This window comes from Hemiscyllium ocellatum, chromosome 15, assembly GCF_020745735.1.
Source record: "Hemiscyllium ocellatum isolate sHemOce1 chromosome 15, sHemOce1.pat.X.cur, whole genome shotgun sequence".
NCBI lineage: Eukaryota > Metazoa > Chordata > Chondrichthyes > Orectolobiformes > Hemiscylliidae > Hemiscyllium > Hemiscyllium ocellatum.
In genome coordinates this window covers 63,829,132-63,850,012 of record NC_083415.1, presented here as the reverse complement: position 1 = coordinate 63,850,012, position 20,881 = coordinate 63,829,132, and the positions used below count along the sequence as shown (strand labels likewise).

The 20,881-nt window shown below is 42.0% G+C and overlaps 1 protein-coding gene across 3 annotated transcripts in view; it reads right to left on the bottom strand.

Moving 5' to 3' along the window:
- Window positions 1-16,304, bottom strand: part of poglut1 (protein O-glucosyltransferase 1) — a 31,909-nt gene extending 15,605 nt beyond the window's left edge. Inside the window, exons 1-6 of one of the 3 annotated variants that reach the window (XM_060836548.1) lie at window positions 16,216-16,304; window positions 7,725-7,815; window positions 5,528-5,671; window positions 4,161-4,296; window positions 3,945-4,066; window positions 2,687-2,746 (exon numbers count right to left, since the gene is read on the bottom strand). In XM_060836548.1, coding sequence (XP_060692531.1) covers window positions 2,687-2,746; window positions 3,945-4,066; window positions 4,161-4,296; window positions 5,528-5,671; window positions 7,725-7,815; window positions 16,216-16,294 — 632 coding nt within the window. In that variant the 5' untranslated portion in view covers window positions 16,295-16,304. Of the gene's footprint in view, window positions 1-2,686; window positions 2,747-3,944; window positions 4,067-4,160; window positions 4,297-5,527; window positions 5,672-7,577; window positions 7,632-7,724; window positions 7,816-16,215 lie in introns of those variants that run through there. The other 2 variants (XM_060836549.1, XM_060836551.1) reach the window with 2 other exon arrangements.
- Between the last annotated feature and the right edge of the window lie 4,577 nt (window positions 16,305-20,881).

Here is a 20,881-nt window from a genome sequence, read left to right as displayed (position 1 = left end):
CAGAATGCACTGTTGACACAGAGTTGCACCAAGACTATTTTTAGATAATCTTGCTAAACTCTCTCTGCTGTAGATATGGAATAGAGTTCTCTCAGCATTGCCCTATTAAGCTGCGTAATGCTAAAATAAATTTTGTGGCTAAAATGGAGTGGTGTACTCCAAGAATCTGTTTTGGGTCCACTGCTGTTTGCCATTTTTATAAATGGCTTGGATGAGGGCGTAGAAGGATGGGTTAGTAAATTTGCAGAAGACACTAAGGTCAGTGGAGTTGTGGACAGTGCTGAAGGATGCTGCAGGTTACAGAGGGTCATAGGTAAGCTGCAGAGCTGGGCTGAGAGATGTCAAATGGAGTTCAATGAGGAAAAGTGTGAGGTGATTCACTTTGGAAGGAGCAACTGGAATAAAGAGTACTGGGCTAACGGTAATATTCTTGGTAGTGGGGATGAGCAGAGAGATCTCGGTGTTCATGTACATAGATCCCTAGGTTGCCACCCAGGTTGATAGGGTTGTTAAGAAGGTATACGGTATTGGTAGAAGGATTTAGTTTCGGAGCCATGAGGTCATGTAGCTGTACAAAATTCTTGTGCAGCCGCACTTGGAATATTGCGTACAGTTCTGGTCGCGCATTATAGGAAGGATATGGAAGCGTTGGAAAGGGTTCAAAGGACATTTACTAGGATGTTGCCTGGTATGGAGGGAAGGTCTTATGAGGAAAGGCTGAGGGACTTGAGGCTGTTTTCATTAGAGAGAAGGCGGCTGAGAGGTGACTTAATTGAGACATACAAAATAATCAGAGGGTTAGATAGGGTGGACAGCGAGAGCCTTTTTCCTCAAATGCTGATGACGAGCACGAGGGGACATAGCTTTAAGTTGAGGAGTGATAGATATAAGAGAGATATCCGAGGTAGTTTCTTTACTCAGAGTAATAGGAACGTGGAACACCCTACCTACAATAGTAATAGACTCGCCAACTTTAAGGGCATTTAAATGGTCATTGGATAAACATATGGATGAAAATGGATGAAAATGAAATAGTGAAGGTGAGATGGGCTTCAGATTGGTTTCACAAGTCGATGCAACATTGAGGGCCGATAGGCCTGTGCTGTGCCGGGGGTGTAATGTTCAGGTACACAATCCTTTATCCAAAACCCATGGGGCCAGCTGGTTTTCGGAATTCGGAATTTTTTGGATTCCGGAATAAGTTACAATTTCATGGTCAAATTTTAAAAAATCTTACCAAACAGCAGTCACACCTGTGAGTACTACAAGCCCTGAGAAAGAATTGATGCCTGACAGCGCTGGGCCATGCCATGTCACATCTCATGACGTGGGTCAAGTAGTGTGGAATTGTGCTAACTGTTTCATGCCAAATAACCTTGTTATGGAGAAAAAAACTTCACATTTCGGAGCTTTTCGGATTTCGGAATAAGGAATTGTGTACCTGTTCTATGTTCTACTTGGATCCTAATAAACGATTCCATTCTCTTAGTGGGTTTCCCAAGAAAATTACATTCACAACACTGCTAGGAATCCCCTTTGCTGTACACAGTTAATGAGAATTCCTCTTCTCTTTAACAGCTTTGCTGAATGATCCTACAGTCTACAACCTTAATTATTTTCTGCTTTCAGTGTTTAAATTACAGATCTCCTGCCCTAATTGTTGCCTCAATCTTCTCCTTACTTCCTTCCTACATTAGACCGTCTATTTCAGTTTCTAACTTTCCCCTTTATTGCTATAATTCTGGCATCGTGGCATTTCGTAGCTGCAGCTTTATTTTTTAATTATTTCTGTCACCCTTGATTTTCCTTACTGGAGCCATGTCTTGTAGTACCTGTTTGCTATTGCAGCAAAACTCATTCACAGCAGTAATTACTTTGTTTATTTCTATCTTTCTCAGTCAGCAAATACACATTATTTTTAAAAGATTTCCCTTGCCCACCAGTGATTTCAGTTTCAATCATGCAGCCTCCAATGCCCAGTCTCCAGCTGAACCTCAATTTGTGACTGCTCCTTCAGTTCCCAGCACCCAAAGCAATCTGTAACTGCCAAGTGCGACCAGTGCTACAGCACCACATAGAGAAGCAAGTGTGAGGCAGAAGCTATCAGGTCTGAAACGTACTTAGCATTGACTGCTCATTCTGCCTTGATGAATCTGGTCACAAGTTGTTATTCTACAAGATTCTCGAATGTTCAACTGTTTCAGATGATGACTGTCTGCATGAGTCACTCAAAACTCAGATTAGGAAATTTCTAGAATCCAATGGAATTTAGGATACTGTTAAAAGTTTTATGTGGTTCAGCTAACTTGTCTTCCAATGCACTGCTGCTCACCATGCTGTATGTGCGAGCTGGATTCCATATGCTAGATTTGCTGCCACCATCCTCCTTTTCAATTGGCTCTAGAGGGCCTGCTGTCTGGATTGGTAGAGAATCATGTTTTAAATAAGACATGATAACCAGTTACAAGTTACATTGGTATGATACACAATGTTACCAAGATGATGAGACCTAGATGGTCAGTCTGACACCTTTGAGATCTAGAGGTATTCTCCACAACCAACTCCTTATGAAATGGTCATATTGGGTGGCACTTCATACATTCCTTAGCATTAACTTTCATAATCAAATATTTGTACAACAAAAACTTATGCACTGTATTATAATGGGCATAACTATTAGCCTTACCTTGATCCTCTAAAGAAACCTTTTGAGACTTTCTTCTCCCATGGCCACTTTTCAGCAGATCTAGTGAAACAACAAAAAAAAGGCCAATTAAATTTCATTGTAAGCACAGACTCCTTTTTGTAGCATATCCCATTTAGAAAGGCTAAAGAATTTGTGTCCATTTTCTCCAAATGCACGGTGCATCTGGATAAATGCTTGAGCCATTTAATCTCATCCGAGAGGCAATTACATGTAAACTTCCAAAAAAGCGATTTGCCTTACAAAGCACCTTTTATGACTTCAGAACACAACGTAATTAATGCAAGAAAACAAAAGTGCACTTCTAAAATTTTACAATGGGTGTAAGACGCTTTGAAATCCTTTGAGATTATGAAAGGTGTTACAGAGATGCAAGTTTTTTTTTGAAGGGTCTACTCTGAAGAAAAGTCACTAAACCTAAAATATTAGGTTTGCATGGTAGATAAGCATTTATAAAATACAAATAGCAGAGGTAAGAGGGAAAGAAATCAAATTCTGCTTTTTTAAAATTCATCCATGGAGTGTGGGCATTGCTGGCTGGGTCAGCATTTTACTGCCCATCACTAATTGCCTCGAGGGCAATAAGAGTCAATGACATTGCTGAGAATTAAAGGCATATGTAGGGCAGACCAGTTAAGGATCGTGGATTAACTTCTCTGTAGAACATTAGTGAACCAGATTTTTGTTCACAACAATTAATTGTGGTTACACAATCAACATTACATGAGCTTTTTGTTCTAGAGTTTTTTAAAAAAACTCTAGAACAAAATGGATGGGTTGGACCGAAGGGTCTGTTTCCATGCTGTACATCTCTAGGACTATGACTCTATGATTTCAAATTTCACATCTGCCATGGTGGGCCTCAAACCCATGTTGGTATGTTAGACTGGGGTTCTGGATTACAGTCCGGATATATTACAACACAGATAGCTCCCTTTCCTATCAGTTCTAGTTGTATGCTCTTTATGATTATTGAGCTTCCAATTATATCGCACATCAATATAACCATGTTAGGCCACGGATTTCATTATCAAATACAGCATGGTCAACGAGGTCAGTCTTTCTGCCTTCCTTGGATCATCCACAAATTATCCCAACTATGGCATATCCAATGGCATAAATAACCCAAAGAAAGGCAGACCCAGGACTCTGAACACTTATACAGTCAGATTCGCTCTTCATGAAAATAAAAGCAAAAATATTCCTTTAGCACTGATTCTATTCATCAAATATGCCTTACACTTTTAACTCCTTCCTCATTAGGTCCCAGCGTCCAAGTCCTTTTGGGTAAATGGGCCAAACTGCTGGACCTCCCTCCCAGAAGGTCCACGCAGGGTACATGATGTCATAGTATTCTGAAGTCTGTAACAGAAAAATAAGTGGCAGCATATTTTTAAATGCAGTCAATGCCAGGTCCAAGAGCTGGATATTGTAGGAAGCCTCCTTTGATGATTACCTTGCTGAAAGACAAAATAGGCCTGATGGGTTTCATCCAGTATGGAATCTGAGGGTAGTCTCGGACATTGAGTACAAATTCCATGTCAGGGAGCTGGTCAATTATTTCCAGTACAAAATGCTCTACTCCACTGCACCTGAACATAGAACAAAAAGACAGTAAGAAAGTGATTGGCTAACTCACCACAAATGGAGATATATAAAGAGAAGCATTTATAGCAATGCAAGGCCTGTTGTCACAGTGGTCAGATCAGCATGCCTTCAAGCTTCATATTTCCATTGTTTAAGTTTTAGTTCTCTAATTTTTCTTGAATGTCTTGATTGAAACTTCCACCACCACAGCATCATTAACGTATTTCAGATCCTAAACACTTTTCCTCAGTTTTCCTTTGATTAATTTGTTATTTATCTTAAAACGGTCTCTGATGCTTAACCCTTACTTCAGTTGGAAGTGTTTTTCTGTGACTACTTTGTCCAATTTCCTCAAGATTTTGAGCATCTTAATAATTATTTCTTGAAGATAGAATTAGCCTGTGACAGAAATTAAGCAAAAGTTTAGATCATTTCAACTACACACAAGGATGTGAAATGGTTTGTGTTCCACATATTTATGAAGCACTTGCATAAAAAGCAAACTCAGGATGCTTGTAAAAGCAAGTGGTGGAGAGAAGGGATCAAGACAATTACTTTCAAATCACAGCTAAACCAATGACTTTATTTGTGGTTTGAAAGCAGGGAGAGAGGCAGTTAAGTGAGCTGCTGATTGTAACTGAGATATTCCTGATCAAAGGAGTGACCACCACTTGCACAGCAGTGATTAAGCAGCAACCCCCCAGTAGGTACAGTTACAATGTTTAAAAGACACTTGGATAAGTTCATGAATAGGAAAGGTTTGGAGGGATACGGGGAAAGTGCAGGTAGATGGGACTGGTTTACTTTAGGGACATGGTCAGTGGGGACTGTTTCCATGCTGAATGGCTCTTGATGAATATATGGAAGAGTGTTGCAGCAGAGTGAAAGTAGGTAAGATATTGAAGATAATGTTCCAGATGTAGAAGGAGGCAAACTGGATGTCACATACACGAAGTTTAGTTTAGGACTGAAGAGATTGACTTTAATATTTCCTTATCTTACTATGTGACTCACATCTAGTACACGCTACTGAAGGTTTAACTCATTCTTCAATGCATGTTAGGATTTCTGTTTGAACAAATTGCATCATGGATGGTTGAGTCAGGTTCCAGTGGTTTATAGATGCTGGAGAATTTCATGGTCAGAAATCTCTCAAGGAAAAGACTATCTCTTTGGTTCATTTCAGTCCCATAATACATATGTATCAAATTCCAGCAGGCCTGGCTATTCTCCCACCTGGCAGGGAACATGCAGTCATCTTGTCGATACAACTTGTTCTGTATTATCTGGTAGTGAGTCCCTACATTTTTATTGACAGTATCAGTCATCATGTCACTGGAGATTCCTTGCTTGAAGGGTGAAAGATCATCCTCTAGGACACTGAATAAAATATAATAAAATGAAATTTAAACAATTACAATAGGGTCACAGGTCAAATTCATATTTATTTATTCCTTCTAGTCTATGTTACTAGTTTCACAGAAAGAAAACAATAGTCTATTAAGGCATTTGTACACTACACAATCAGAGTTAACAATTAGGCTTTGTATCAACTTTCAAGGGGTATGAACCAAACACAATTCACAAGCACTATACACTCTAAGGTACTTATACAAAAAAAGGAGCACCAGCAATTCAAGGATGATGGAATATTCAATTTGTTTCACAAAATAAGTCAAACTTATGTAAACTAGTTCATGAACAGAGGGACAATGCAACAGTACATCACACCTTATGTCCAGAGGTAGGCACTGGACTACCCAGTGTTACTGAGTTTGTAATCTAGTGGTCAGGAGACAGGGACTCAAATTCCACAACGGCAGAGGTAGAATTCAAACTGAATTAATGCAGTTAATTTTAAAAATCTGGAATTGAAGTGGGTGCTGACAGGTGGGACTAGATTGGGTTGGGATATCTGGTCGGCATGGGCGAGTTGGACGGAATGGTCTGTTTCCATGCTGTACACCTCTATGACTATGACTATAATAGCAATCATGACACTACCAGAGTATAGTTAAAAACCCATCTGGTTCATCCATTCGTGTCCTTTAGTGATGGAAATCATCCATTCTTATCCTGTTGCGCCCTCATGTGACTCCAGACCGAAAGCAACATAGTTGACTTTTAAACAGCCTCAAAGGCAAATAAAGATGGGTAACAACAGCTGGCCTTGCCAGGGATGCACACATCCATGAACAAATCTTAAAAATACACATTTTTCTTAAAGTTAAAACATTCCAATTATCATAAACAAGTTCTGTAATCCTAAAATCCTCTTGAGCAGGGTCTGCAGTAGGAAATGATTATGCGTTTGTATGGATGATTTTGCATGTATGATTTTCCAGGATAAGCTTGTGGCTTGCACACACAAGGACTACAAAAGACTTGTTTATAATTCTTCTTATAAATCTTCCTGGTGTTAAAATCTACAGCCAGGAACTTAGCACTCAAGTTTGCTGTGGGGGCATATTTATTCTTCTCCATGTTACATTCCCCAAGGTAACATGGGGAAGAACTAATATTTCTATATTCTCTGTAGGGATGTGAGCATCAGTTGCAAGGCTACATTTAGGGCCTTAGAATGTGATGAGCCATTTCCTTGAGGAATTGTTTAACAACATGGGGTTTCTTAACCTGCTGCAGAAATAACCACAAAGTTTCCTCCCACAGTCCAGAAATGTGCAGGTTAGGTGTATTGGCCGTCCTAAATTGCCCGTAGTGTTAGGTGAAGGGGTAAATGTAGGGGAATGGGTCTGGGTGGGTTGCGCTTTGGCAGGAGGGTGTGAACTTGTTGGGCCGAAGGGCTTGTTTCCACACTGTAAGTAATCTAATCTAATCTGAAGTGTGCACTAGATCTACACATTTTACAGTCTGTATAGGGACAGGAAATTCCATTCCATTATAAGAACATCAATCTTTTAGTGGCAACCTGGAAGGCATCATTCCAGGTGCTAGTCCACAGATTTCATAATTAAAATATGACCTGGTGTGATCTGAACTCCTAATGCTCACTATCAGGTTAAAAAGATCACATAACAGCAATGGATGCAGTAACTGTTGGGTTGCAGAGGAAATAGTTTCCTCCTTTGTGCTGGATGAAGTGCAACCAGTCTGCCAACTCTTAGGAAGCAGATATTCTTGCCCCTGCTGAACAGCTACAGAACAATAATGTAGAGATGTTTGCCTTCATCAACCTCTATCGCCTCAAGCTGTGGTCTCAATCTAATACGACCACCAAAGACACGATTACAAGGAAACTGAGCAATTGAGGAAGGGATTAACCCACCTGCTCCAGATTGCAGGGCAAATGTGAGGCAGCTAAAGACACTGGCATGCATAGCTGAAGAAGAACAATAATATTAAGACGCAATTCAAAGAAAATATGATGTAAAAAAAGTTTAAAAAAAAAATATTCTAACGAGTAAGACCTGACCGTTGATGACAGCTGCAGTTATGTTGGATGCAGGGCTGATAAGAACCCACAGCTGCTGCTATCTTGTCCTTGTACCTGTGCCAATTTCCATCTAAAAAGTAAACACCACACTGTTAGAAGTGAATCATAATTAACAAGAGTTATTCCAGTCAGGGTCAGAAATCCTATTTCATGAAACTGTCGACCTTTATGCTAGAGCTTCCCAAATGGGTTCTTCTGTTACAAACCAGTCCAGGAATTCTCGAATCCAGCAGCAGAGGAGATCATCATCAAAAGTATGCCCCCTAATCTTTCCCATCCTAAGCATAAGGCACGTGAACCTAGTCTGAACTGATTCTTGTGCTTTTGGATCCCTTCTTATATAAAGGAGACGAAACTTGTCCATAGTACTCCAGTTGTGACCTCACCAAACTGCATATATTGTAGTAGTACATCCCCTTTTACATAAATCACATTCCTCTTGCAATAAATGACAACATTCCATTTAATTTACTAATCACTTGCTGTATCTGCATACTAACCATCTTGTGTTACATGTATCAGTATTCTCAATTCTGCAATCTCTCTCCATTTATATTTTCTATTATTCCCACGTTTTCCCACATTACATCGCAAAAGCCAGAAGCAGGTTCTACTAACAACTGATGGAAATGTTTTGCAGTTCAAGCGAAGACTGACATGCTGACTTCATGAGCCCAAATATTGAGACGTGACCTTGGGCTGTGTAGCAAATACTTTTAGAAGTTCAGAGTTACATTATGAATTCTTAATGAGTAAGTTTTACTTTCTTGGATAATCCTCCAGTTAAATAAGCTTTACGTTTCCAATGTAAATGACCAAACCACAATAGGTAAGAGCTGTAAACCACCCGGGCCGGTGGAGCCTGCTCTACAACTTTGCTGTCAGCTTTCCCTCGATTAAGTCTGACTCAGAGTTGAGAATCTACACCCTGGGTCTTCATGTGACCAAATAGACCAATTCTTAACCTGCAGATTCTTGGTCAAAATGTAGGTTGCCCCCATGAAGGAACTTTTACAGATGCATCACAGAAAACATTCTGTCTGGGTGCATAACAGCCTGATACAACAATTGCTCTGTCCAAGACTGTAAGAAACTACAGAAGGTTGTGTGCACACGGACCATCACGAAAGCCAACCTTCTATCCATGAACTCCATTTACACCTCTCATTGCCACGGAAAGGCTGCCAACGTCAAAGACCACTACCACCCCAGTAGTGCTCTCTTCTATCAGGCAGAAGATACAGAAACATGAATACACACACAAACAGATTCAAGAACAACTTCTTCCCTGCCGTTATTAGACTGTTGACTGGGGCTCTCTAACCTCAAATACTGCTAATCTTGCTTTAAGCATCTCCTATGCAGTGGCTTACCCTAAACACTCCAAGATCTGTAAGCTCTCGTTTGCTATGATCTGCCTGTACTGATCGCAAAACAAAGCTTTTCACTGTACTTAGGTATATGTGACTGCAATAAGTCAAATTGAGGTAGTGGGATCCAGCGTTCACTGAATTTGTTTTCTTTTTCTTTGCTTCTCTGCTGTTGCTTTACCTATCAACAAGTTGTATGGATTCAAAGCATGATGGCCATCAGCAGTCTAAAACACTTCAAGGAGAATTTCAGTTGTCTTTGAAGATTTTCTACATTCTGCCTGGACCACTGTAATTGAGAGTTTTGGACAAGCCAGATCTGCATCCCATGGCATTTACAAAAATAAAAAGCGATTTGATTGATATATCGAGTTTTGAGAAGATTTGTAGCTCAGTTTGAGGTTCTGGATGTAGATTTGCTCACTGAGCTGGAAGGTTCATTTCCAGACATTTCATCACCATACTAGATAATACCAGTGAGCCTCCGGATGAAGCACTGATGGTACAGCCTGCTTTCTATTTACACATTTGGGATTCCTTGGGTTAGTGATGTCATTTCCTGTTCTTTTTCTCAGGGGGTGGTAGATGGGGTCTAACTCGATGTGTTAGTTGGAATGCCATGCTTCTAGGAATTCTCATTCGTGTCTCTGTTTGACTTGTCCTAGGATGAATGTGTTGTCCCAGTTGAAGTGGTGTCCTTCCTTATCTGTGTGTAAGGATACTGGTGAGAGTGAGTCATGTCCTTTTGTGGCGAGTTGATGTTCATGTATCCTGGTGGCTAGCTTTCTGCCTGTTTGTAATGTTCCTTACAGATCTTGCAAGTTATTTTGTAAATGACATTAATTTTGCCTGTTGTCTGTTTAGGGTCTTTCAATTTCATTAGGTGATTGACATATTTTAAATCCTTAGTAGTCTTTCCAGGGTTGATATGGAAAGGAGGATGTTTCCTCTTACGGGACAATTGAGAACTTGGGGTCACTGTTTAACTATCAGGGATTGCACATTTAAAAGAGAGATTAGGCAAAAGGTTTTTGCTCAGAGGGTCTTGAATATAAAAGCAGGGATGTATTTCTGAGGCTTTATAAGGCTCTGATCAGACCACATGTGGAGTAATGTGCGCAGTTTTGGGCTTATATCTCTGGTCCTGGAGCATGTTCAGAGGAGGCGCATGAGAATGTTCCTATTAATGAAAACCTTTGAGGACTCTGGGTTTATATGTGATGGAGTTTAGAAGGATAAGGGGGGGATCTAATTAAAACATACAGAATACTGAATGGTCTGGACAGAGTAGATGTTGGAAGTTGTTTCCATTGGTAGGAGAGACTAGGACTAGAGGGCACAGCCTTAGAGTAAAGAGAAGACCTTTTAGAATGCAGAAAAGGAGAAACTTCTTCAGCCAGAGCGTGGTGAATCTTTGGAATTTATTGCCACAGAAGGCTGTGGAGGGCAGGTCATTGGGTATATTTAAAACTGAAATAGATAGGTTCTTGAGTATCAAGGGGATCAAGGGTTTTAGGGAGAAAGCAGGAGAACAGGGTTGAGAAACTTAACAGCCATGATTGAATGGCCTAATTTCTGCCCCTATGTCTTATAGACACTTTGGAACTCTCTTCCTGAAGAGATGGAGGAGACAGAATCCCTGAATAAGGACCTTTTAAAGCAGTGATAGATTGCTCTTGTTAATCAAGGGGTTGAAAGGTAATCGTGGTAGATAAGAATGTAGATTTGAGGTTACAATTATATCAGCCGTGATCTTATCAAATGATGGGATAGACTGAACAGGCTGAATGGCCTGTTCCTGTTTCGTATGCTTGTACAAGAGTTAAGCAAACAAGATCTGGCAAAGTTTTCAGCCATTTGGACACAACACCTGGATTTTGTATCTGAGATAAATAATAATGCTGGACAGGTTCCATCAGCAGCATCCCCTCTATATCTTCATTCACTGGGAAGATTGGCAAATCTTCCTGATGAAGGGCTTATGCCTGAAACGTCGAATTTCCTATTCCTTGGATGCTGCCTAACCTGCTGTGCTTTTAACCAGCAACACATTTTCAGAAATAAACATGCCTACCCTTCTTTCTACTTGGTCCATAAGCATACAGGCAAAACTCCTGAAAACTATAATAAACTTTGCTATACAATATGATCATGGCTGTCCTTAGACTTCAAATCTATTTTCTATCCACTGTCCAAATCCCTCAATAGACCAAAATTCTGCCTTTCTCTGAATTAAATATAGAAAGGAATGCAACAATTGTCTGGGGTTGAGAATTCCAAAATACACAATTCTGTGTAAGTTTTACATCTCTGCCCTTCAAACACAAAAACATCGAAAATAGCAGGTGCTGGTTATTTGGCTCTTTGTGTATGCTCTGCCCTTCAATATGATCATGGTTGATCATCCTGTTGATACCCTGTTCTAGCATTCGCCCCATACCCTTTGACCCCTTTAACTCTAAGAACTAAATCTAACCATCTATAGAACTGAGATTGTCAGCCTGCTCTAGTCTTCTCAGTCCAGAAACATTACTGTTATGTCCAGTTCGAAAGAACAGTCATACTCAATTTGAAATGTTAACTCCATTCCTTTCTCCACACACACTGCCAGATTTGTTGAATTTCTCTCAAGAACTGCATTTTTATTTTGCTCAGTGTCAATTCCTGAGGAATCTTGTCACTTTCCATGAAATCACTTGTCATTCCTTTAAAAACTTAATCTGGAATTCTCTTTTCAAAGGGGTTAATTAGTGCTTCTAATACCGAGAAGATTATTTTTATTAGAGGGTACTGAAGCAAGGAAAAAGAAAATGAAGCTGGGTTCTCGATTAGCTATCATCTAAAAGGCAGAAGAACAGACAAACGAAGCACTTGGTGAGGTCAGTGTAGGGGGGAGAGAGAGAGAGAAAGAGAAAGAAACCCAAATTACTAACTGACAGCAGCGAACCTATGCAGTTACTGCCTTTGCTGCTGAATTCATGTATCACTGGACATCGGAGTCCTTCTGGGAAAATTAACAAACAGTGAAATTTACAACTCATACTGGAGGAACCTGTTTGGGAGAGGTCACAGCACAGAAACAAATAAGTGGATAGTTTAAGTGCGGCCTTACAATAAGTCTGTAGTGAGTAGAGTGGGCTTTTTTAATTATATATTTTATTGAGATATGTCTCTTGATTAAACTTAAAATATAAGCCATAAGTATTAATTTAACCTGGAACGGTGTTTTGTAGAGGAATAAGACAGTGCTATTTTCTGGAGCAGTAGACTTGAAAGAAGCAAAAATGGCCTTTAGTAGAGTGATATGTTCTTCTTGCAGGATGTGGGAGTGTAGGGAGAGTTTATGTTGGTTGTGAACCTATCAGATCAAATGGATCGGTTGGAGAGACAGTTAGAGGCAATGAAGAATTTACAAGAGCAAGGGGATGTTATGAATGGCAGTTATTGGAAGGGGGTGGGTGGGGGGAGTCTCAGATACAGTCACATAGACGGTTAACTCCAGGAAAGGTATTAGGCAGGTAGTGCAGGAGTCTTTTGTGGCTATCCCCATTTCAAACAAGTATACTGTTTTGGAAAATGTAGGGGATTATGGATTCTCAGAGGAATGTAGCACGAACAGCCAAGTTTCTGGTATTAAGACCGGCTCTAATGCAATGAGGGGTACGTCAGGTTCCAAGAGATTAACTGTGTTAGAGGACTCCAGTCCGACACACAAACAGACATTTCTGTGGCCAGCAGCAAAAAATCAGAAAGGTATGTTGCTTTTCTGGTGCCAGGATCAAGGATGTCTCAGAGAGGATGCATAATGTTCTCAAGGGAGAGAGGGGCCAGCAGAAGGTCATTGTACACAATGGAACCATCGACATAGGAAGGGAAAAGGTTGAGATTCTGAAGGGAGATTACAGAGACTTAGGCAGGAATTTAAAAAGGAGGTCCTCGAGAGTAGTAATTTCTAGATTACTCCCTATTATTCTTACAGATAAATGAGGCGGCCTTTGTGTGGAGCCGCAGGAGATGGGGAAGATACTTAATGAGCATTTTGCATCAATATTTCCCGCCTCAGGCAACTGACTGTGTGGAGTTTGCACATTCTCCCCGTGTCTACGTGGGTTTCCTCCGGGTGCTCTGGTTTCCTCCCACAGTCACAAAGATGTGCAAGTTAGGTGAATTGGCTGTGCTAAATTGCCTGTAGTGTTAGGTGTAGGTGTAGGGGTATGGGTGGGTTGCGCTTCGGCGGGTCGGTGTGGACTTGTTGGGCCGAAGGGCCTGTTTCTACACTGTAGCTAATCTAATCTATCTAATCTATTTACTGTGGAAAGGACAAGATATAAAATATAGGGAAGTAGATGATGATATCTTGCAAAATGTCCATACTACAGAGAAAGAAGTGCTGGATATCTTGAAACACATAAAAGTGGATAAATCCCTAGGACCTGATCAGGTGTACCCTAGAACTCTGTGGAAGCTAGGGAAGGGATTGCTAGGGATCTCTTACTGAGATATTTGTATCATCAATAGTCACAGGCGAGGTGCCGGAAGACTGGAGGTTGGCTAACGTGATGCCACTATTTAAGAAAGGTGGTAAGGACTAGCCAGGGAACTATAGACTATAGCCTGACGTCAGTGGTGGGCCAGTTGTTGGAGGGAATCCTGAGGGACAGGATGTACACGTATTTGGAAAGGCAATGATTGATTAGGATTGTAAACATGGCTTTGGCGTGAGAAATCATGTCTCACAAACTTGACTGAGTTTTTTTTGAAAAAGTAACAAAGAGGATTGATGAGGGCAGAGTAGTGAATGTGATTGATATGGACTTCAGTTAGGCGTTCGACAAGATTCCCCATGGGAGACTGGTTAGCAAGGTTAGATCTCATGGAATACAGGGAGAACTAGCCATTTGGATACAAAACTGGCTCAAAGGTAGAAGACAGAGGGTTACAGTGGATGGTTATTTTTCAGACTGGAGGCCTGTGAGCAGTGGAGTGCCACGAGGATCGGTGCTGGTTTCCATATTTTTCATCACTTATATAAATGATTTGAATTTGAGCATAAAAGGTATAGTTAGTAAGTTTGCAGACAACACCAAAATTTGAGGTGTAGTAGACAGCGAAGAAGGTTAACTCAGATTACTATGGGACCTTGATCAGATGGGCCAATGGGCTGAGGGGTAGCAAATGGAATTTAATTTAGATAAATGTGAGGTGCTGCATTTTGGGAAAGCAAATCTTTGTGGGTATAATGGTAAAGAGACCTTGGAGTGCAGGTTCATAGCTCCTTGAAGTAGAGTCACATGTAGACAGGATACTGAAGGTAGCGTTTGGTATGCTTTCCTTTATTGGTCAGAGTATGGAGTACAGGAGTTGGGAGGTCATGTTGCAGCTGTACCGGACATTGGTCAGGCCACTGTTGGAATATTGCATGCAATTCTGGCCTCCTTCCTTTCGGAAAGATGTTGTGGGCGGCACGGTGGCACAGTGGTTAGCACTGCTGCCTCACAGCGCCAGAGACCCAGGTTCAATTCCCGCCTCAGGCGACTGACTGTGGAGTTTGCACATTCTCCCCGTGTCTGCGTGGGGCTCCTCCGGGTGCTCCGGTTTCCTCCCACAGTCCAAAGATGTGCGGGTCAGGTGAATTGGCCATGCTAAATTGTCCGTAGTGTTAGGTAGGGGTAAATGTAGGGGTATGGGTGGGTTACGCTTCGGCGGGTCGGTGTGGACTTGTTGGCCCAAAGGGCCTGTTTCCACACTGTAAGTACCCCACTTTTCCCCTGTTTCCACACTGTAAGTAATCTAATCTAATCTAAAACTTGAAAGGGTTCAGAAAAGATTTACAAGGACGTTGCCAGGATTGGAGGATTTGAGTTATAGGGAGGGCATAAGTTTAGGGTGAGAGAGGAAAGATATCAAACAGACCTAAGGGACAACGTTTTCACGCAGAGGGTGGTACGTGTATGGAATGAGATGCCAGAGGAAGTGGAGACTAATATAATTGCAACATTTAAAAAGCATCTGGATGGGTATATGAAGAGAAAGGGTTTGGAGGGACATGCGCTGGGTGCTGACAGATGGGATTAGGTGGGTTGGGATATTTGGTCTGCATGGACAAGTTGGACTGAAGGGTCTGTTTCCAAGCTGTACATCTCCATGACTCTATCTAATTGATAGGTGAAGAGACAACAGGCTTACAACCCTAATTTCAACAAATAATGACAATAAATCTGAATCTAATGGTAGTTCTCTTTTAACTTTGTAATACTATTTCGAGCTACCTATTTGCAACAGCATACTCTGCAATCTAGTGGTGCCACCATCAGGCAATTAGACTCGTTACCAACATGCTTAATACTGCTAATATGGAGTAAAAAGTGAAGTCTGCAGATGCTGGAGATCAGAGCTGAAAACGTGTTGCTGGTTAAAGCACAGCAGGTTAGGCAGCATCCAAGGAACAGGAAATTCGACATTTCGGGCCAGAGCCCCTGATGAAGGGCTCTGGCCCGAAACGTCGAATTTCCTGTTCCTTGGATGCTGCCTAACCTGCTGTGCTTTAACCAGCAACACTGCTAATATGGAAGCAACTCTTCACTATCCCCCCCTCCCCCCCACCCACCCCACACACACACACACACACACACCACCAACTTTGTACTCTTCCCCAAGCCGACCCCTAATTTCCAGAACCCCCCCCCTTTCTCCCCGTTTCCATTGCTCTACCCCACTTTTCCCCTCTGCTAACCCTTTGCACTTCCCCCATGACCATCTCCTCTTTGATCCCCCTACCCCAGACTCCCCTATACATTTTCCCCCCTGCTATTCCCCTCCCCCGCCTCTCTCACTCCACCATCTACCCTTACTCTAACACCCTGTCACCCACCACACTCCCCTACCCTCTCACACCTTACTATCCCACCTACATCCCCTTGACACATTCTAACAACTCCCTCAGACCCACACTTGACCTCAGAGCCCTACCCCCAATTTTCTTTGTCCCAAGCGGGGCCGGGTCTGAGGAACCAGCGGCAGTTTGGATCTCCGATCACGGTGACCGCGAGGGGCCCCGGAGTGGGTGGTCGGAGCGGTTCCCAGAGCTTTCCTTCTCTTACCTGCTCGGGAGTCGCTGCCGCCGGCCACAGCCAGCGCCGCCGCCAACATCAACGACAACAACCGCCATCTTCGCGCCATGACCTACTGCGCCTGCGCACTGACCCCCCGCGCGGCACTGCCAGGCCTGTTCGTTACCATGGAGACCGCGCTGAGGCCTACTCACTGACTACAGCCTGAGACTTGGGCACAACTGTTGCAGCACAGAGAAACCCCCTTCATTTTGTCACTTTTAAAACACGATAGGTTTGGAAACACCTGTTTTATAATTAAAAACAAACACAGGAATAGCTAGAGAAACACAGCAGCATCCGTAGAGAGAGAAACGTTTCAGAATAACACAGTTATAATATGGGTATAAATTTAAAAATCACATAACACCAGGTTATAGTCCTACAGGTTTATAACCTGGTGTTGTGTGATTTTTAACTTCGTACACCCTAGTCCAACACCGGCATCTCCAAATCATGGGTATAAATTGGCTGAGTGAACAGTCAGGATGTAATGGCCAATGGAATTTTTTGGGGCTGGAGGAAGGTTTGCTGTGGAATTCTCCAGAGGTTGTTATGGGACCCTTGTTTCTCCTGATCAGCATCCTTATAAAGCAGCGTGCTGGCTAAACAGGCAAAAAAAACCTCAAATAATACCACAAAGTTTACTGCATTATCCTACCCATTTAATGTAGTTGGTTAATTTATTTACAGGGAACAGGAAATTTGACGTTTCGGGCATAAGCCCTTCATCAGGATTCCTGATGAATATACTTTTATTCAAATGGCCACATGAAATATCAACAGTTGATTCAATTTCTTCTCAAATACTGCAATCTATCAGTAGACAGTTGAGGGTGCGAATGAGAAGGCTGTCTGTCAATGTGCTTTATTTAAGGCAAAGTTACATTAAGTAATTTATGTTGTAAATAAAACATAATAGTGATGTGAATCCCCTACATCACATTTCTATTATTTAGTGTGTTTTACAGTGTTTACATGGACCTCTTGATGATCTGAATATTTGATAAATCGGCATACACTTAGTCCCATAGGTGTCAGATAATTAAAAGTTTACTTATGTGTTAATCACCTAAATCCTGATGGACAGGGTACAGTTTCAAAGTTTGCAGAGTCACAAAACTTGGAAGAATTGTAAATTGTAGAACTCTAAACCTGAGCTTGTCATATGAGGAGTGTTGGAGGACTCTCAGCCTGTCCTCTATGGAGTTTAGAAGAATGAGGGAAGATCTCCATAAGACCATAAGACATTGGAGTGGAAGTAAGGCCATTCGGCCCATCGAGTCCACTCCGCCATTCAATCATGGCTGATGGGCATTTCAACTCCACTTACCAGCGTTCTCCCCGTAGCCCTTAATTCCTCGAGACAACAAGAATCTATCAATCTCTGCCTTGAAGACATTTAGCGTCCCGGCCTCCACTGAACTCCGTGGCAATGAATTCCACAGGCCCACCACCCTCTGGCTGAAGAAATGTCTCCGCATTTCTGTTCTGAATTGACCCCCTCTAATTCTAAGGCTGTGTCCACGGGTCCTAGTCTCCTCGCCTAATGGAAACAATTTCCTAGCGTCCACCCTTTCCAAGCCATGTATTATCTTGTACATCTCTATTAAGTCTCCCCTTAATCTTCTAAACTCCAATGAATACAATCCCAGGATCCTCAACCGTTCCTCATATATTAGACCTACCATTCCAGGCATCATCCGTGTGAATCTCCACTGGACACGTTCCAGTGCCAGTATCTCATTGAAACTTAGAGGCTCCTGACAGGCCTGGATAAGTGTATGTGAAGATAATGTTTTCATTAGTAGGACAGATGAGGATCTGAGGACACAGTGAAATGACAACATTTTATCACTCAAATGAGAAATTCCTTCAGCCAGAGGGTGGTGAATCTGTGGAACTCATTGCCACAAAGGGCTGTGGAAGCCAAGTCATTGAGTGTATTTAAGACAGCAAGAGATTCTTGATTAGTAAGGGGATCAAACATAATGGGAAGAAGGCAGGAGAATGGGGTCGAGAAACATATCAGCCACGATCGAGCACACTTGATGGGTCAAATGACCTAATTCTGCTCCTATATCTTATTGTCTTATATTCTTTAATAAATCTCATCTGTTTCTGAATGATTTCTACTGACTCCTTACAAGAATTAGCCAATTCCAATCCTGGTGAGTTTCAAACTCCCATTCTGAGCACCTACTTCCTGACTACATGATCCAGCTCCTTTTCTTCCTTCCATCATCTTTTATTCCAACCCTCCCAGTCCCTCCAGTTCATTCATGCTATAAGTGTCTGTTCCATGTCCCCAGCTAAAGACAATGCTTCTCAAATTCAACAACCCATACTCCAGTGTTAACAGTTCAAATGTAAGTCATTATTTCTATCCTGAACCTTGCTCAAGTATGCATTGGTTTTCATTGGTTTCACCATGATATTTTGGGATCATAGAGATGTACAGCATGGAAATGGACCCATTGGTCCATCTCGTCTATGCTGACTAGTTCTCCTAACTTAATCTAGTCCCAAATACCAGCCCTTGGCCTATATCCCTCTAAACCTTTCCTATTCATATGCCCATCCAGATGCCTTTTAAATGCTGTAATTGTACCAGCCTCCACCAGTTCCTCTGGCAGCTCATTCCATACACATGCCTCCCTCTGGGAAAAGAGGTTGTCCCTTGGATCTCTTTTATTTCTTTCCCCTCTCACCCTAAATCTATACCCTCTAGTTCTGGACTCCCCCACCCCAGGGAAAAGACTTTGTCTATTTATCCTTTCCACGCCCCTCATGATTTTACAAACCTCTTTAAGGACACCCCTCAGCCTCCGACACTCCAGAGAAACAAGTCCCAGCCTTTGAAGGAAAGTCCACATTTGATATGTGGGAGGCTTTCAAAGATATATTGAAGACAAGGGATAGGAAAGGCAAGATTCATGAACCGTGGATGACGGGAGAAATTGTGCAACTAGCCAAGAGGAAAAGGGAAGCGTACATAAAGTCCAGGCAATAAAAACAGAACAGGCCTCCCAAGGAATATCAGGTGAGAAGGACCATTCTTAAACGAGTAATCAAGCGTGCTAAAAGGGGTCATGAAATAGCTTTGGCGAGCAGAAATAGGGAGAATCCCAAGGCCTTTTATTCTTATATAAGAAGCAAGAGGGTAACCAGAGAAAAGGTTGGTCCACTAAAGGATAAGGAAGGAAGGTTGTGTCGAACCTGAGAAAATGAATGAGATTCTCAATGATTACTTCGCATCAGTGTTCACTGGGGAACAGGTGATAAATGCTGAGATTTGAGATAGAAGTTTGTTAACTCTGGATCACATTGACATAAAGAAGGAGGGAGGAAGTGTTGGGTAGGCTGAAGGATATGAAGGTTGACAAATCCCCAGGACCGGATGGGACCTACACTATGTTGCTGAGGGAGACGAGAGAGGGAATAGCTGGGGCCCGAACAGATATCTTTGTAGCATCCTTAAACACAGGTGAGGTGCTGGATGACTGGAGGGTTGCTCATGTTGTCCTCCTGTACAAGAAAGGGAGCAGGGATACTACAGACCAGTGAGCCTGATGTCAGTAGTGGGGAAGTTGCTGGAGAAGGTACTGAGGGATAAAATGTTTTTGTCTGGAAAAGAATGGGCTTATGAGTGATAGGTAACATGTTTTTGTGCGGTGTAGATCGTGCCTTACCAACTTAATAGAGTTCTTTGAGGAAGTAACCAAGTTGATAGATGAAGGAAGGGGTGTAGATGTCATATACATGGACCTTAGTAAGGCATTTGAGAAGGTTCCCCATGGTAAACTAATGGAAAAAGTGAAGTCACATGGTGCTCTGTCTAGGTGGATAAAGATCTGGTTGAGCAACAAGAGACAGAGTAGTAGTTGAAGGGAGTTTCTTGAAATGGAGAAAGATGACCAGTGGTGTTCTACAGGGATCAGTAACTGGGGCCGCTGTTGTTCGTAACATGCATAAATGATCTGGAAGAGGACATTGTTGGTCTGATCAGTAAATGTGCAGATGAAATGAAGATTGGTGGTGTAGCAGAATGTTTAGGGGACTGTCAATACAGGATAATATAGATAGATTGGATGGGAAGTGGCAGATGGAGTTCAATCCAGGCAAATGTGAGGTGATGCATTTGGGGAGTCTAATTCTAGAACAAACTATACTGTAAACAGAAGAGTCTTGGGAAAAGTTGATGAGCAGAGAGAGCTGGGAGTTCAGGTCCATTGTACCCTGAAGGTAGCTGCACAGGTGGATAGAGTGGTCAAGAAGGTATACATTATGCTTTTCTTCATTGGACGAGCTATTGAGTACAAGAGCTGGCAGGTCATGTTAAAATTGTAGAAGACTTTGGTTCGGCCACATTTAGAAAAGGATGTGGACACTTTGGAGAGGGTGCAGAGAAGGTTTACGAGGATGTTGCCTGGTATGGAAGGTGCTAGCTATGAAGAGAGGTTGAGTAGGTTAGGATTGTTTTCATTAGGAAAAAAAGATGGGGGGGGGGGGAACTGATTGATGTCTACAAAATCATGAAGGGTATAGACAGGGTGGATAGAGATAAGCTGTTTCCCAGGGTGGTAAATAACGAGAGGTCACATGTTCAAGGAGGGAGGTGAAAAAGTTTAAGGACAACACACATGGAAAGTACTTT